The sequence below is a fragment of the Apis cerana genome, linkage group LG7, assembly GCF_029169275.1.
Source record: "Apis cerana isolate GH-2021 linkage group LG7, AcerK_1.0, whole genome shotgun sequence".
NCBI lineage: Eukaryota > Metazoa > Arthropoda > Insecta > Hymenoptera > Apidae > Apis > Apis cerana.
In genome coordinates, this window is record NC_083858.1 from 110137 (window position 1) to 128634 (window position 18498).

Genomic DNA, 18498 nt, shown 5'->3' on the forward strand with positions numbered 1-18498 from the left:
TAAAGTATAAGATGAAAGGAAATTCATACAAAATGAAATAAAAATATATTATAAAATAAATATGAAGCAAATACAAATACAAATAAAAATATAATTTTTAATGATTATTTTAAACAAATATCTTTAAAATTAAATATGAAATATAAAATAATATAATAAAAATTAATGATGTAAAATAAAAAAAATTTTAAACAAATTTTTGTGTAATATATTCTTTAAAATTACCAAAAAATTTATTCTGTTTTTAGTATTGTTCTAAAGATATAAAATTCTATAAATTTTTAATCTATTTCATTAAAAAATCTAATTACAATCTAAAAACATGTAATATTTCATTTAATATATAATAGTAACAGTAATAGCTGTTTCTAATTTAATCTAGAATGTGAATATAAATAAGGATAAGAAAAGATAATCTCTGCGCCTAGTAGTACGAGTCAATAATTGTGCCCACTCATAGGGGTTAGCATAAAACGAAAAATTTATATACAATACATATATAATATGATTGATTGCCATTAAAAAAAAAACTATATTTTATATAAATATGTTTTTTTATACGTTTTTATATACATTGCATATTTCATTTAACTTTGAATAATTTATTGAACTCAGATTATATCAAAATAAATTGATATGAATTATGATAGCTTATTTAAAATATTTACACATTTTTTGCATATTAATTTGATATCTTTATTTACCAATCTATCTCTAATAATCTCTAATTTCAAAAAATCTAACTCTCTTTACAAAAACAATCATAAAAACCGATTTAAAGTTTGGATTTTCTACAGAAATGATTCCATTATTTTTCTACTCTATTCGTAGAGGATTAAAATAGTTTGTAAGTAAGCAAACATTCCTAGCTTTTTGATAACAGCATTCATCCATAAGTTCGAGCAGGACAACGATCAAGGCGCAACGGCTACCTATTGATTCATCCCCTCTCCCTTTCCCTCTCTTCTCTCTTTCTCTCGTCTCCGTGGATCTTTGACCCCCCAAAGAATGTATTATATAGAGTAAAAAAGTGAATGTCAAGGGTTGCGGATTCTTGGCTAGTACACAATTTTGGAATGGGGATACGAAACGGTCTCGCCCCAATCGACCATCGGAAATGAATAAAAAATCCATTTGAGAATACGACTAGAGAGCAAAAAAAATACAATACATTTTCCATGGTATTTATAAATTTTATTTATTTTTTTATTATGAAAAAAAATTTATTTTATATATTTAATCGATTATACATGAAACGTTATTTCTTTAAAAGATAGTTGTACGATTAATTTAGCCGCGCCCATGTAGATTAATTGAAATGGAGACTAAATGGCGAACAAAATATCGAATCAAGAAAAATAGGATTCTTGATAAGAGATATAAGTTAAAAAAAAAATAAAATATACAAATTAAAAAAGAGAAAGATGCATTCTTATGGAATGTAACAGTTAAAATTGTGAAATTATGATTTTTAGTGAATTGTAAAGATTTGTATGTAGATTTCTTTTTATATGAGTTTCCCTTAAAAATGTGAATATCACTTAGACTTCTTGAGAGCAATTTACATTGAGAATAATTTAAAAAAAAAAAAGTATCTAAGAATAATCGCTAAACAATAGTCGCATTTGAAATCTCGAACTTTATTTTCTAAAATTCTATTTTCTAATATTTCTATATTTTGAGATTTGTCGTGAGTTTATTAAAAATTATACTTGATCGATCCTTGAAATTTAAAATAATTTTTAATATATTTGAATTTTTCAAAATATTATAATATTTTTATAACTATTATATATTTTTTTCACTATTTTTCGTTTCTTTATATTTTGTTATGAAAATAAATTTGAAAAAGTTAATTTCTATTAATTACAATTCATAATATTTTACTTTTTTAAAAAAAATAATATGATTTATTATGAAATTTAAAATATTTTATGAAATATTTGTATTTTGATTATCTAGCTATTCTAATATTGATATAAAAAAATATGACATTAGCATTATAGCATTAATTTACTAGAAAAGAATTCTATTACAAAATGAATGTTAATCTTTTTCTCCAAATATATACACAAATATTACAAATAGGTACTATATATATACGTATTACATTTTGTATAAACATAATATGTTAATAATAAATCAATGTTATAATACTAATTCTAATGCTATAATATATTCTTATAATCAATTAGTTATTAATAAAATTTATTATGTAATATAAATTATAAACAATAAAAAATATTTAAAATAATTTCGTAGGTTCTTTCTAGATTTCTAAACTAATAGGTTATACGTATATATCATAGTATAAATGTATAATTTAAATTATTTATTTTTTATTTAATTAATGATCAAAAATAATACAAAAATTTAACTTCTTTTCATATCCAATAATGATAATGTTGAATTATTCATGAACTACTAAATATTGAAACATCGTATAAATTATGCAATCCACAACTTTCGAAAAAAAATATTTTCTACGATATATCTTAACCTTTAAGAAAAATGGAACGAAATTCTATATGAAATTCTTTTCAGATACTTCTACAATTTTCTTATGATCAATCATATATATTTTATAGAGTTATAAAAAGAAAACACGAATAAAAAAAATCAATATTAATTTTTCAATCATTTCACGTATTCTTTAACGTCTTTTGTAACGATAAAACACGCATGCGTCAAATATTTTAAACTTGTATATAAAATTATGCATCAGTTTAATAACCACAAAAAAAAACAATTGATAATATTCTAACCAAAACAAATAAAGCATAACTAAAATCTTAAATAAAATAAAATAGAAACTATTGATATATTTAAAGTATAAAAATTTTTTTTTAAAAATATATTTCATATAGATACTACCTTTTCTCTAGCTAGACACAAAAAATCTATTACGCAATTTCAAAAATAAATTATGATTAACGAAAATATAGAAAAGATATATTCAATTTGTTTCTTTTTATTCACAAAAAACACAAAAACATACAAAAATTATCTTTTTTTATTAAACTAATGCACTATATCGACATCGCGAAATCGCGAGAAATATTCATCACATATAGCCACGTTTCCAAGATTGCATTTAAGAAACTATCTAAATATTAGATGACTGCATAAATTTGACATGCGATGTAGGTTGCGAACTGTGCTCCACCTATATTTATATTTTCGTAAACATCAATTACACTAATCTGGATTCTTTTATATTAATGATTATGAATTATCTATTTATAATATTAAATATGAAATAAAAACATAAATAATAATACATAATACTAAAAACATGAACATAGAAATTTAAAAAGAATATTATAAAATTTATATATATATATATATTTATATAATCTATTATAGTATATAATCTATGATATAATTTGCAAATCGCAAAAAATCATTTTAGGAACGTCTTCAATATAAAGGAAAAAAATAAAATAAGAATAAAAATAATGTAATTTTTTCTTGGGAAATGCAAAATAAAATACAAAAAAATAAATATAGAAAAAAATATCTTACCTAATAGTATACGGAAATATCTAACAGTCAAGTATAAACCCTCATAACCTTATCGGATGCAAATAACATGAACTGAAGTGATAAATGAAACGTGATGTACAATCAAGATATTCAAAAAATAAAGAAAATTAATAAACAATAAATATAAATTCTACAAAAATATTAAAAAAAAATATATTTGATTACTGCCAAGAGTTTATTATCATTCTAACCTAGCATGCATATTTTTATCATTCGACTATGGATGAAATTAAATATCAAAATATATATTTTATAATAAATATATTTTAATATAAATTAGATTAGACTTTATCAAGAAACTAGTGTTACTCGATTATCAAACCAAGAATAATATATAATTTACGAAAGAATTAATTAAAAACACGTGTTTCAATACATAAAAATGAATTCCAACAATGATAGATTTTTTTTTAATATGTAGGCCATTGTATTTATTGATTATAAAAAATTGATTTGTATAAAAAAGAAATAAAAAACACAATTCTTTTTTATCTTTTAATAAAATTCTATGTATATACTCACAATACCGGATACCACCATCTTTATATCCCGTTTCTTATTCGGTGACATGCGATTGAAATGGTTTATTGATATAATCTATTAATCAATCTGATTTCTCAAAGCCTTCATAATACATTTTCTTTACATTGTTTGTAATTTCTTTAATTTTTCCGGGATATCTATTATTTATCAACTTTGAAATTTTTAATATCTCAAGATTTAGAATATAATTCTCGCGGGCTAAATCTTTCAAAAACAAAACGCACTTCGCTTTAAGATTTGAAACATTGCAACGACAAACACGAAAGTCTCCTATGAAAAATAATTTAAAACAGAGGTTATAAAAGAACACGCGGTACACGGATGGCAATACTTATAGTTTTTGCACTAGAGTTTACACTGAATATATTACAGAGTTGGGTATAGATGGAAGCAGCGTATTAAAACGGGTTATCGACGATGAAGATACTTCGACAATCGAGAAAAACAGGCTCTAATACGAAAAAATAGCATCGCGTAACATACTGTAAACTTGCGTGTAGAACACTTGCTTTAGCTAGACACATTTCTACGAAGAAGGAAAGTCATGGAGGATGCACGGATCGATGACTGGCTGGGAAACGGTCCCGGACAGAATGGCAAAATTCGCTGGTAATATCGCGCACTGTCACCGAATAAAATGGACTATTTGTAACCTCATTTGACTACGCGACAATTGTCCCGTGCCCTTGTTTATCATAACGGGAACGCATTTTTTTTTGTTGCCGGACAAAAAAGACAGCGGGACACGATATGTCATGATCAAGAAAAATGTTTTCTGAAAATTATTTTACAATTTCGAAAAAATGACCTCGAGATTATGCAAGAATCACGATTACGGATAATGGTCAGGGTGTATACATTCGATATTACGTAGATGATAGAATAGCAATTCACAAATGGAATGTTCTACGATAAATGTCTAAAAACGAGTTGTGATTAGCAACGTTTATTTCCGGTAATAGATCAATGACTAGACTGAGAACATGCGACCACGAGATGCATTCGAAGGTTTCGAAAGCATGCACAATGTTAGACATACACGACATTCGTGTGTTTCCCAATAAATTTCATCGATAAGAAACACTCACTGCCAATGCTGAGAGTTCTCCATCGTGTTTTTCGCTTAGAACCCTTCTTGCCCATTTCTTGTGAAGACCGAGCTGGTCCTCCTCCCTTCTGTCTCTCGTCTCCCCAGCGATCTCGGCCAACCTTCTAGAACGACAGCTCCACCAAAACCATGTTGATCATGATTGATCTTGCCACTACCTTCGCGGTAGCATTTTATGAACTGTCCACCGACCAGAGTATCCCGCGTTACTAGTCTTTTTGAGAAAAAAAGCTTTGGAACGAAACGAACCAACAAACGAGGCCTGCCCGTAGCAGAAGACAACTCTAATACGTAATCCGCGCCGCACGAATAGCGACCGCATACTGCTGTCCCCACCTCACCCCTCCTTGTTGGTCCCCACCCTTCTCGCACTGATCCCCTACCACTGCTTGTGTCATATTCGATATATCGCGCTATATGTTCAATTTCTAATCATATTTTTACGATTTGAAAAGATTTTTTCATAAAAAATATATACACATGATATTTCTAAACTAAATTATAATACAAGAATGTATAGATATTTAATGTCATACAAATTTTCAGCAGTAAAACTAATTAAAAGTTTAAACTTTTATACTAAAACTTTTTGAATAAGAGCCAATTGTCACATGCGCAATAGTTTAATGATTCTGTGTCATGATTGGATGTTGCCATAGTAACCAGAGTAAGCTGTTACCCGCCATTTTATCCGGCTTCAGACATATTAAGGTATAATCTTTTTTCTGTCACGGAAATACTTTTACAAATTTTTTTTAAATTCTATTCATTCTAATAATTATACTTAATATCTTCGAGGAAATTATTTTATGAATTTTATTATTTCTTATTTGAATATATAAAAAAATAAATATATTTTTTCATTTTTTTACTTTTATAGGTTAAGCAAATTTATTCATAAAACGAATAATCATGATGAAAATATTATCATTGCATGAATTTGATGTGCCTTCCTCCGATGAATTGGCTACTGTTGCACTTATAGAAGATGTTTTGCATTATTGTGAATATGAAAATCTAACAGATGAATTGCAACCCTTTTTTAAATATGTGCGAGAATATCCCGAGATTTCTATTACTCCCGATATTCTTGCCACACGTGAAACGGCACATACTATTTGTGCTGATGATTTATTTTTGCCAGTTCATGATAGCATTTTTAAAAAACTTGCTAGCATATGCAGAGAAAAAGGATTTATTGAAGCTGTCTGTTTGGCTGCATCTGCAGAACCACAGGAAGTGACACCAATTTTGCATTGGATAGCTACAAGGTATCAATAATAATTAATATTTAAAATTTTTTATTTCATTTTTATTTAAAATATTTCTTAATTTAAAATTTAGACTTAAATGGATGTTAGATATAATGGATAAAGGAATATATCAAAAAGAAATTTTGCCAACTTCTGGATCTGGATCAATTGCTGATATTGTTCATACAAGGGATTGGGAAACATCTCTTGTAAGACTGTATTAATATAAATGATTTGATATTTTTATAATATATATTAAAATTTTTGTGATAATCTTTAGATTAGATGTCTTTCTTGGCATCCACATTGTACACGACTGGCAGTAGTCACAAAAGATGACCGCATACGTATTTTTTCTCAAGGAATATCAATGATACCAATTTTAAAACATAGTGCTCAAAAATCTGTTTGCTGTATAAGTTGGAGGCCACTTGCTGGCAAAGAATTGGCCGTGGCATGTCATGTAGGAGTCTTGGTTTGGACAATAGAATTAGGAGCAGCTAGTAATTTTCTTAGTCAAGCAGTATTATTAAAACAAAGAAATCATGCTCCTGTAACAAGTGTTGCATGGCATCCACAGGGTGATCTATTAGTATCTTGTTCTCCTGTGGATACGCGTATGTTTATCTGGGATACTTCTAAAAAAGAAGGTGTTCCGTTGAAACGAATTGGTGGCGATGGATTATGTTTTGTACATTGGTCATCTTGTGGTTTTAGATTATTTTCTGCTACATGTAAAAATATATTTAGGTATAATACTTTCAATATTTGTATTTTTTATATAAGTTTTATTTTATATATTAATGATTATGTGTAGAGTATGGAATACGGGAGCAGTAACATCATGGCATGCAGATAAATGGACAGTGCCTAATGATCGTGTAGCAGTTGCATGTTTTGGTCCAAATTTAACTTTATTATTTGCGTCAAATGAAGATCCTGGTACAATATTTTCTCTACCTTTGCAAGAAAATATTTTTGATGTCAAAAAGCCTTCTTTTGATGATGCAAAAATGGCAGTACCTCTGATAGATTTAACAAAAGTTAATTTTTCACTGGATGATGATTGTGTTACTGTTGGCGGGAGGATAACTGCAATGGAATGGGATCCTACAGGAAAATATCTTGCTATTCTTTTCCAGGTATTATTTTTTTACTTTATTGTATTTAACTTAACTTAATTGAAAACGTTATTTTAAATTATAAACTTTAATAACAGATTTTTTTTAATTATTTAGGATAGTCCATATATTGCATTAGTTAAAACAAAATTAGGACATCTATCGCGTCTGATTGAAATTAAACCAAGTTGTCTTATTAAAGGATATCCAGGAGAAGTTCCAAATTGTATGAACTTCTATCAGAAATATAAAAATGAATCAGACAATATAGTTTGTTTAACAATTGCATGGAATAGTGGTCGTATTCAACATTTTCCAATAATTGAGAAGGAAAGTGTTCGTACTGTAAATATATGTACTACACCCTTATCACATTCATTTTCGAGACACGACATGTACAATTTCAATTTAACCGTCACTTATTGATAACATTTCTTGTTAAACAAAACTATAAAAATTTTAATTATTTAATTATTAAATTTTTTCAAATTTTTTATTTGTTAATAGGATTTAATATAAAGGTTTAATTTATTTTATTATATCGTTATAAAAAACTAAGAAATCGTTCATTTATATACGATATGACATTCTTAATTACCACATAACATTTCGACAGAAATTATATAATACTTCATAATCGATTCGTCAGCATGCCTAGAAGAAAAAAACATCGTTGAGATCTGTGTTAAACAGTAATATGTTAGCTTCCTAACGTATGGGATATACAACACGAAGATTCTCGGGTTCGGTACCTAATTATACAAAGTCACATGCAGAGCGCACGTCTTTCTATTTTTATATCGCTTGACCGAATGCTGAACATCGACACGTACGTACGTATGTGATGCGTCCTGCACTATTTCCAATACGCTCTCTATCCACTTTTACCACTACCAACTCTAAACACAAATTAACCGCTACTGTTCTATCCGTTTTAGAAATCCTGTCATCCTAAATATTTCTCAAATCCAGTTTATCAACTTGCTCTGTCACTTTATTCATGATTTATGAAATATTATATGATATATTGAAAAAAATATATTTAAAATTTTTAATATAATTGTTGCATTTCATTTGAAATTGATCAGGTAGTTAAGATCATTGAGAAATATTCAAATAAATTTAGTATTATATATTTAATATTTACAATTCGTTATTGTTTCATCTTTTTAATATACTATTCGATAATTTATTTTAGAAATAAATTTTAGCAAAAATCTTTTTAAAAATCATAAAAGATTAAGATATTTTTATCTAACTTAAAAATTGAATATTAAAAAATAAAATTTTAAGATTTTTAGATAAATAATTGAATTTTAAATCAAGATCATTTCTAATTTCATTTCTAATCACAAAAAGTAACTTTCTATAAGTGACATGGCTAATCAATTATCGGTATTAGATAAACTGGTTTTAAAAATTCAAGTTTCATCCATATAAAGGATCTAGAAGAGGGGATTAACCGCTTTGAATCCCCACCGATTAAAAATTCGTTAAAATACCTTTTTTTTTTCTCTCCCTTCTTCATTCTCTCTCTGTTATTGCATCCGTATGGGGTGTACGATCGAAATCCTTTTTCCAGTATATTTATTTTAATGGCAGTCGTACACATGCGGTGACTATGGTACGAACAGAGTTGACAGGTGCCTGGGCAAAAAAGCGTGGTCGAGAGCGAGCATAGTATGTATAATGTAAGCATAGAGGGCTGGCAGGCCACATGTGCCACTCTATCACTTATCTACCCGTAATATGACGTATAACTCGACCATAAGATGCAACTGTGAACGCATGTATGTATATGTATGCGTAAATGCAACAGTCAAGATAGGTGTATATATATAGGGATGAATAGGAGGATGAACGGACGTGTATCTGTGTGTATGTCCGCTTAGAAGAAAGCATCCGAAGATCGTGATGTCACGAGAACTGCTTTGGAATCATAACAATGCGTTTTGGACAACATTGATGAATTGCAAATGGTCTTTCTTTTCTTTTTATTCTTCTTTGCGTTTTTTAAATATTGTTCTAATAGTTTATCTTGAATTATTATTGTAGATGACATTGGTGATATTAATAATAATGGTTATGAAATTATGCATGAATGAAACTTGATATATTTAATAAGTGAATTATTGAAGTAAAAATTACAATTAATTGAATAAATTGATTTTTTGGTCGTTTACGTTAATATTTATCAATGATTTAAGGATATGTAAAGGTAATAGTTGTTATTAAATAATTATTTAAATATTTTTGATCTTTTTAGCTATGTTAATTATAAAGAATTTTTTATATATTATTCTTAGAATAGAAAAAAAAATTGAGTGATATTAAAAATAATAATAAATAAAATAAAAATAATATGAAAAAGAAGAAAAAGAAAATAAGAAATGTCATAAATCAATTTTTGATACTTAAGATTAATTGGCATCAGAAAAAAATAATTAGTTTTATAATATCAGTATATTATATATTATAAAATTATTAAAAATAGACATTTCTTATTTTTCTCTATTTTGAACATATGTAATTTTATAAATTTATTTGTATATATTATATATAGTATTTTTTCTAATTTTATATTTAAATATTACTAATAAAATATATTTAAAATCATTTTTAAATTGAATATTTAATTTAATAATTTAATAATATTTTTCAAATTCTTCTTCCAATATAATAACAATTTAAAATTACCTAAATGATTTCAGAAAACATATAATCTTCAAGCCTCACATATCCAGCATCCTTAAAGCAAGAATATCACATTTATACCAAGAATTTTAAAATATTCTAGTATATTCAAAACATGAATTATATTCTCAATCAAGCATATTTACGTGAAAGTTTATGATGCAATTAAGGAAGAGGGAAACAAAGAAATCGGTAAAATAATAGTAGATTGTAATAGAAGGAAGGAGTGAACGACTTATCCTCATATGTGCGCGCAAAGCTGTTGTTAATAAGTGACGCGTGTGCGGCAGCTGGTTTTACGTTTTTTGCCTTACACCCGATTCTCGGGGTTCGAGCGACGAAAGATCGACCTAAGCACCCCCTTCTCTGCTATTTTCCCTGTTTCTGTCTCTTGCCTGAGTTCTCTTGTACTCGATTTGGAATATTTTTTAACAGATTTTCATAGAGACACGCGACATGCAATAGAATCAGTCAATGGTAAATGAATACTAATTAATAATCGATTAGAAATAAATTTTAAAATTATAATTATTTTGAAAGATATTCGATCATGAAAAATCAAAATTTGTGTATTTATAAATTGATTAACTCATTTTAAATTGGAATTATTAGAATGTTTTAAATTTATTTATTTATTATTTAAATTACTTTTTACAAAGTCGTTAATAATTTTGCAAATGAAGATGAAAATTATGAATCTTATCAATTTTCTCTGAATTTGATTGAATTTCTTTCATTAAAAGTAAAATCGCAATTTTACTTTTTTATTTTCAAATTTTCAAAACAATCAATCCATCAAATTTTATCATCAACATTGGCATAAATATACATCATGCATCGTACCTTAATTCATTCGAAATCTTCCAAATCACTATCCGTAAATTTATTCGATCTTTTTTCTTTCACAAACCAATACCATTCGATCTTTTTTAGAGATCAAATGGATCAAATCCTATCGATCAAAAGGCAAGTACGTTAAACAACAAATGACATAATATTGAAGCAGTTCATCAGCCCTGAAGACAATTCATCGGACATAATCGTTCCAAGAATCTAGGAATGGGTAAAAAAAACTCCCATAGAAGATGAATTCGAACGGGCAGCCAAGAAAAAGAGAGACGACAGACGCACATGCAGATGTTTCGCGCCACCCTGAAACCGATGAGGCTGAGGCAAGTGCACAGAAATGCACACAAGTGTCGGAGGATCTTCTCCTCCTTCTTCTCCTTCACCTCTTCTTTTCTGTTCCGTGTATCTCGAGAGGAACGAAGCACAGCCACGCGAGTGGGCGGCGCGTACCCTTCTCGAAAGCTTCTTCCCTTGCTGTTCAAACAGGGGTAGAGGGGATTTTCTGTATCGTTTGCTGGAAGAACATTACGATGTCTTGTCTTAGTTGATAGTCGTCGAGAAGACGCGGGAACGAATGTATGCAGTCGAGGTATATCCAGGGTCAGTTCTGAGCAACGTGTCTAACCATTTATTCGGCCACCCTGCATCCACTTCGTTTTTCCTCGCGCGATCTTGATCGCGCAAGTACACGTGACGCGTGAACCTTGATAAGTGATAAGCTTATCATATTGAAAGAGTTATTGAGAATCTGTCGAAGAGAAGAGATTTTCTGCGACTCAGTGCTTGTGGAGTTTATTTGGCCAGCTTAAAAGTTGAATTTTGTAAGTGGACAGTGAAGGATCAATTAGGTGGATGTTGATGTTGCTGCAATATGGTGATTTTATCAGTCAGTTGGTGAATTTATATTGATGAATTTTGTCGATATTGATGATCAATTAAGTAAAAGAATTAATAATAAGTAAAAATATTACAAACAGAATATAAAACGAAAAATAAATATTGTGACAAGCATTGTTAATTAATTGTGATTATAATGAAATCTCGAAGTTGAATAATTGAAATTAATTCTAATAAAAAAGTTGAAAATAATAAAAAATCGATTATAAGTTTCATGAATTGAAAATATATTTTATTAATCTGTAAACACATTTCATTCATAAATTCAATAATATAGCATAGGATTCTGGAATTCCATAAATTCTTTCAATACTATTTTACTCACGTGCTGTTCCCGATTATTCGAGCTATTATCGCTTCATATCATGCATGACGAATTGCAACATCTCGAATCATGTTTTTGACGTCTCCGTAATTTTCCATTCAATCTTCTCGCCAACTTACCGTACACAATTTTGTAAATTTACTTAAATAATTTCTCTATCGTTAAAAATCATTTTCTTACTACATTAATATCATTCACGAACTTACAGATTGCACCAAGATGCATCTTGAAGACTATCACGTGAGTAGAAGCGAAGAGGACGTGCAACGAACAATTTCCAAAAGTATCAAACAAGAAGACTTCAACACTTTACACTTAGCACCTATCACTTCCGTAAACACAAGTAATCAACAACCCTGTTGGATCACTTCTCACGCAGACAACATTTCATCTCCTATTCTACCTAATAATTCCAGTCCTAAAGAATGTACAGACTGGGACCAGCTCACTACCGTTTTCCAATATCCCTGTCAGCCATATTCATCTATAGACAGGTCACCAGAAAGTACCAGTAACGAAGCCACTACACCAACGTGGAATAACGCCATTCATAATGAAATATCTGACTGTTCCAATGGACAAAGACTGCCCTCGGTTGGTTCTGCATTTTCTTTCTCAAGAACCTTCTGCAATACCGTTTATCCAGAATATCAAGGTTATCAAGATTATCAGGAGTATCAGGATGACGTATCAGTATCTTTGCCGCTTATTCTTCACAATCAAACTGAGGATCAAGGACTCAGTGGATCCATGCAAGCAATTACAGATGAATTTGATCTTAGTTTAATTAGGGGTGATCCTACATCACTCTTGTGTACCAATGTAGAGTCTCCTTCTTCACCCTCATCTACGTATTTAGAAGAACTTCAAGATCCATTTTCTAACTTGAATGGATCTTGTTACGCGGTTGGACATTTAGTCTCTGGACAACAGGCCTCGGTTTCCACGATGAATTTTGTTAATGATACTGGATTGAATGATGGATTTGGAAATCAAATTGTTTTGCCTAGAAACGAAGGTTTATTATTGACTGACAGGAGAGTGCCAGTGTCCAAGACCGCGCAAGATATAGAAAAACGAAACAAATCTTTCGGTGAGTTTGATTTTTCAATTAATATATTGTTCATTAGTGTACTTATATTAATTATGAATTAATAATAAATCGTATTCAAGTTTTTTATATAATTATGAAAATATTGAATATTCATTTTCTATAATTATTTTTAATCTCTATCAACTTTCTATTCCTCTTTCATAAAACTTCTTTTGCATTAATCATTGTTTTAAATTCAGCTATCAAAAAAATTATATTATTTATGAAATGATCTAATACACCATCTAAAAAATTATTTTTCTCACACCTGGTGTACTCGGGAAGTAACCGAAAGAATTTGTTTTAAGAATACCACAAATAAACATAGACTAGTCGAGAAATGCCTCTTGACTACCATCCTCAAGTATAGCAAGTAGTTTCAAGTAGTTTTCCTTAACGAGTCTCGAGATTTACAGCTTGTTTACACACTGATGACATATTGTTTCGTTTTCAGATAGTTCAACAACCGACGAAAATTTGACGTCGACGTATCAGTGCCGATGGATAGATTGCGGTTGCGCCTTTGCCGAACAAGAAGGACTAGTTCGTCATATTGAGAGAAGGCACGTAGAATCTTCGTCATCGAATTCTCATGGACACGGGAGACGAGTCCAAAGGGATAGGGACAAGGATAAAGATAAAGAAGGGGAAACTTACGCGGGTTCGGGAAGTGGACAGGATGAATTTGCTTGTTTGTGGCAAGGATGTCCTCGTGCTCGACCTTTTAATGCGAGATACAAGCTGTTGATCCATATGAGGGTTCATAGTGGAGAAAAACCGAATAAATGTCCGGTATGTAAGTTTATTAGTTTATTAGTTTATTTTAAAACTTTTGAAATATGTTTCCTATGAAGTACAAGATTTAATGCTTTTATTATAATAAATTTTAAAGATAGATTTGATTCAATTTAATTAGAAGAAAAAAAGATTTTTATATAAGAAGTTTCACAAATAAATTTTTTAAATTGCAAGTCTGATTGTTTTATTTAATATAAAATTATAAAATTGATAAACTATATTAAAGTTATTATTGTAAAGTTATTATTATAATTAGTAAATTATTATGCAAAGGAATATATATTTTGAAATATTTTTATTCATAAATTTTATCAATAATTAACAATAATTTTTATGTTTCATGTTTATATTTTTTAGCAATATTCTATTTAACAATCAACAAAGTATTTTAAAATATTTAATCTCCATTAATCTCCTCATCTGTATTTAAAATTCTTAAATAAGTTTCTTGAATAAGCTTACTAGATAATAAAAAAATAATTAATTAAAATAAACGTCTTTTTTTATAATTCACGTTTAATTTCTTAAATAATTGCATTATTTAAGAAATTATTGCATTATTTAAATAGTCTTAAATCAAATTTAGTCGAACTAAACTTATAGAATTATATTAACCATTAAATAAAATTAATAGTTGATTAAAATTACCAAAAATTATTAATTTTTTAATTTTTATAGTTCACTGGGTGCAAGAAGGCATTTTCACGATTAGAAAATCTAAAAATTCACCAAAGATCTCACACGGGAGAAAGACCATATGCTTGTCAGCATCGTGGTTGTTCCAAAGCATTTAGTAATAGTAGTGATCGTGCGAAACATCAGAGAACTCATTATGACACAGTGAGTTTTATTTTATCTAATTGTAAATATATGAATTAATAAATCTATTTCATCTTTGATATCGAATACTAAGAGAAAATTATATTAATAAAATTTAGATAATAATATAAATTTAAATAAATAATATTGATTCAATGAGATTAATATGATGTATTTATTTAATATGTTTTATTGAATCAGCAATATACATAATTTCGAAACATATTTATCACATATTTTGATTTGAATTGTTTGCATATGTTTGATATTAATGTTTTACAATAAATATTGACAGTAATTTTTGATTTAATATTTCTTTGTCACATAAGAGTCACAATTGAGAAATATTTTACCATGAAACATACAAAATGAAATTTATCTTCATTTATGCTTGTTATTAATAGGTAGAGGAATATTGCGTTTCTAAATTACAATTAATTATTTAATTATTTACCAAGAATAATAATTCTTTGATATTTGTATGATGAAAATTATTTTGTATATTGTTAGTTCATTTCTTAAAATCAAGACTGATTACTATGATTTTTGTATAATTTAAATATTTATTGAAATTTAAATATATTTCTTTATAATTGATATTACATAAAATATATCGTGGAATATTATTAGATCATAAAAAAAAGTAATTTAAAGAAAACTGCTTATCGTAATGTTGAAATTTTGCGTAAGCGTGAAAGATCAGTGAACATATGTTGAAATCGCTTAAAAAGCTCATCATTTTGAAATGTAAAATTTTGCTGTTATATAATACAACAATGATATAAACAACAATCTGCTTGTTAATAAATATTCAAAATCTCATTTGAAAATTTTCATAATTTAAAAAGAAAATATCCTCATTACTTTAAGCAAAGAACAATCAATGTTTATAACACGTACTTATAAATACTTGTTTGAATTTTCAGAAACCATATGCGTGTCAAGTAACCGGATGTGGAAAAAGGTATACAGATCCGTCCAGTTTGAGAAAACATGTGAAGAATCACTCAGAGCCACCGATTTCATTGTCTAATCCTTCATTAACGCCAGATAGCAAAAGTTCTGGTAATATAATTAGTAATAGTAACTTACGGCATGATTCAATTTCTACGAGTTCGAAGCAGCAACAGCAACAGATCGGCTATACAGGAGAATCGAATTATCGAACGTATAAGACTTCGGAGTCTTATGCGGACGAGGACGTAGATCTATTCCAGACGAATCTGTGTCAGGTCGATAGGATTTCCATGAACCTTGACAGCAATCAAGAATATGTCCCTATCGATTCTGTGAAACGCTTTCTCATCGACGACGTCAGTGTATCGCACGTGGATGGTACAGGTAAGGAAAAGATCTATAATTAACGAAGACTTAGATCGTTCATACATATTCTTCATTAAAAGAAAAATGAAAAAATTAATAAATATATGAAATTTTAATAAAATTTAAATCAATACTTGTATTAATACTCGTATTAATACTTATATTATATAAGAAAAATACATATCTTATTTACTATACAAAAAAAAAAATATAAAAAATAATCAATTATATGAAATAGTAAAAAATAAAAAGAATAAAATATGTTTGAGATCATAAATGAAACATATTATCTTGCGTAATATATACATACACGGGAATTTATATAAATAAATTCTGGAAATGAAATGAAGAAACTTATCATACTTATCAGAAAATTTGAATCATTTTAACATCATCCCTTGTACATTTTATGATCGAAAGATGATTAAATGAATAAAGAAAATGTTTCATACAGGAAATTTCAATTGTATCCAAAGCGCATCGATAAAAATTCGAAGAACGCGCAGTAAAGCCAGCACGAGGCAAACATTTCGACAAAAAAGTCGGCCTATCGTTGTTCGCCGACCCGTACGAATCTTTATTGTACTGGTACCGCGCGTGCTATCTTTTTCTGTCACGGTGAATGGTAACGATGCCGATGACAGTACGCGTTTCGCTCCACCATGCTTAATCTCAGAGGAGGTTCAAACGCTTTACGCGTTTACCCCACACCGAGTCTTAAAATAATATTCCCGAGTTTTTTGGCCTGGAGCACACGCACGTACGCACGCGCCAAAACAGACGATGCGGCTGCCACGTGCGACACACGCGTACCCTTTTAAATTCCAACCCTCTCGAAGCTGCGATTTCTATCAAATAATATAATTAGAGAGATAAGATCAATTTCAATATTTTGTATTTGCGAATCCAAGTTAATGGAAATATGTAAGTTTCATTTCGTCGAATTTGGTCGTATTATTCATTAAAGATGAGATCGAATCAGATTAAAAATATGTTCAAATTTGATTAAAAAATACCGAGTATCTGAATATTTTATAATATTATTATAATTCTAATATTCTCTAATTGTCTCTAAGAAATAATGGAAAGAAAGAGATAATCTACTTACCTCTTTTCTTTGAAAGAAAGAACTAATACTTTTTAATACTTTCAAATAATCTAATAAATGCTTTTAAGCATTCTTTATAAGTATTATATAGATAAATAAAAAAAAAATATTCTTAATAGATTCAATATATATGAAAATATTTGTTGTCGAAAATTCTTGCATCAGAAATTATACGTGATAATGAACGAATCAGGCACAAGCAATTAGCTATCTCTTTTTATCTTCATTATCTTCTCTATTTCATCTCTTTACTAAGTATATATATTTGCATACAGGAACTCATAAGATAACTTTTTCAGAATTTTCATAATTTATATCTTGATTTAAAATAATCTTTTTTTTTATGCGAGTATTCAAATTTCTAATCGGATAATTTATAATATATTATATTTAATCTCATTCTGTATATGATTATTTCAAAGATCTTTTCATTTCTAAATTGTTCAAAATTTATTTTCAATTTACAACGAATTTAATTAATTTAGAAATCACGTTTTTTAAATTTTTGATTTAGTTTTTAATAGTAAAAACTATTAGCGCACTAGTAATCATTGATATTTATTTTTTTCTTTTACAGGATATCAAATCGAGGATGAAGTTCCTGACTTTCAAGAGCTTGGTTCAGATATTGAACAGCAGTTTTTCGAATTAAGTAGTCTGGATGATGCGGTTTTCATTGATGGCTGAGAAAAATGTTTAGAAGAAAGAGATTCGAGATGTTTTCATAGTGAATGCCAATATTTCCAAAGACTTTTTTCATTTTTTTTTGTACTCGATTTTTATACGCTAATTAGATTACTTGATAAATATATTTTTGTACATAGACGATTGTATATATTATGATTAAATACATGATTTTGATTATGTCAGTTTTCATATTCCTTTGTGATTTCGTGTGGATTAAAAAGAAATCTAATTTCTTATATTTTCTTATCTTCTGAATTCTAATGTGAAAATTAATAGTAATAAAATTAACATAACTTTTCATGTTAGAATAGGAAAATTTGTTATGCTTATAAAA

The 18498-nt window shown here is 28.2% G+C and overlaps 3 protein-coding genes across 13 annotated transcripts in view; 2 read left to right on the forward strand and 1 right to left on the reverse strand.

Moving 5' to 3' along the window:
- LOC108003822 (uncharacterized) overlaps positions 1-5742 on the reverse strand; it is a 58144-nt gene extending 52402 nt beyond the window's left edge. For 2 of the 4 annotated variants that reach the window (XM_062077429.1, XM_062077428.1), the window contains exon 1: positions 5178-5714. In XM_062077429.1, the coding sequence (XP_061933413.1) occupies positions 5178-5232 (55 nt within the window). In that variant the 5' untranslated portion in view covers positions 5233-5714. Of the gene's footprint in view, positions 1-4068; positions 4444-5177 lie in introns of those variants that run through there. The other 2 variants (XM_062077430.1, XM_062077432.1) reach the window with 2 other exon arrangements.
- A 41-nt stretch (positions 5743-5783) lies between these two features.
- LOC108003819 (aladin-like) lies at positions 5784-10187 on the forward strand. The gene is made up of 6 exons (XM_017066345.3): positions 5784-5908; positions 6078-6468; positions 6542-6659; positions 6731-7200; positions 7268-7592; positions 7689-10187. Exons 2-6 carry the CDS (start codon positions 6110-6112, stop codon positions 7995-7997), a joined length of 1581 nt encoding a protein of 526 aa, XP_016921834.1. The 5' UTR covers positions 5784-5908; positions 6078-6109; the 3' UTR covers positions 7998-10187.
- Positions 10188-10414: 227 nt separating this feature from the next.
- Positions 10415-18341, forward strand: LOC108003818 (zinc finger protein GLI3-like). 8 transcript variants are annotated; one of them, XM_017066335.3, is made up of 7 exons: positions 10415-10742; positions 11199-12468; positions 12545-13429; positions 13884-14221; positions 14906-15067; positions 15973-16387; positions 18055-18341. In XM_017066335.3, the coding sequence occupies exons 2-7, from the start codon at positions 12381-12383 to the stop codon at positions 18162-18164; spliced, it is 1998 nt and encodes a 665-aa protein (XP_016921824.2). In that variant the 5' UTR covers positions 10415-10742; positions 11199-12380; the 3' UTR covers positions 18165-18341. The 8 variants fall into 8 exon arrangements, with proteins under 8 accessions (XP_016921824.2, XP_028525493.2, XP_061933423.1 ...); XM_028669692.2 differs by having other exon boundaries at positions 11199-11437; XM_062077439.1 differs by lacking the exon at positions 10415-10742 and having other exon boundaries at positions 11110-11437.
- Positions 18342-18498: the final 157 nt, after the last annotated feature.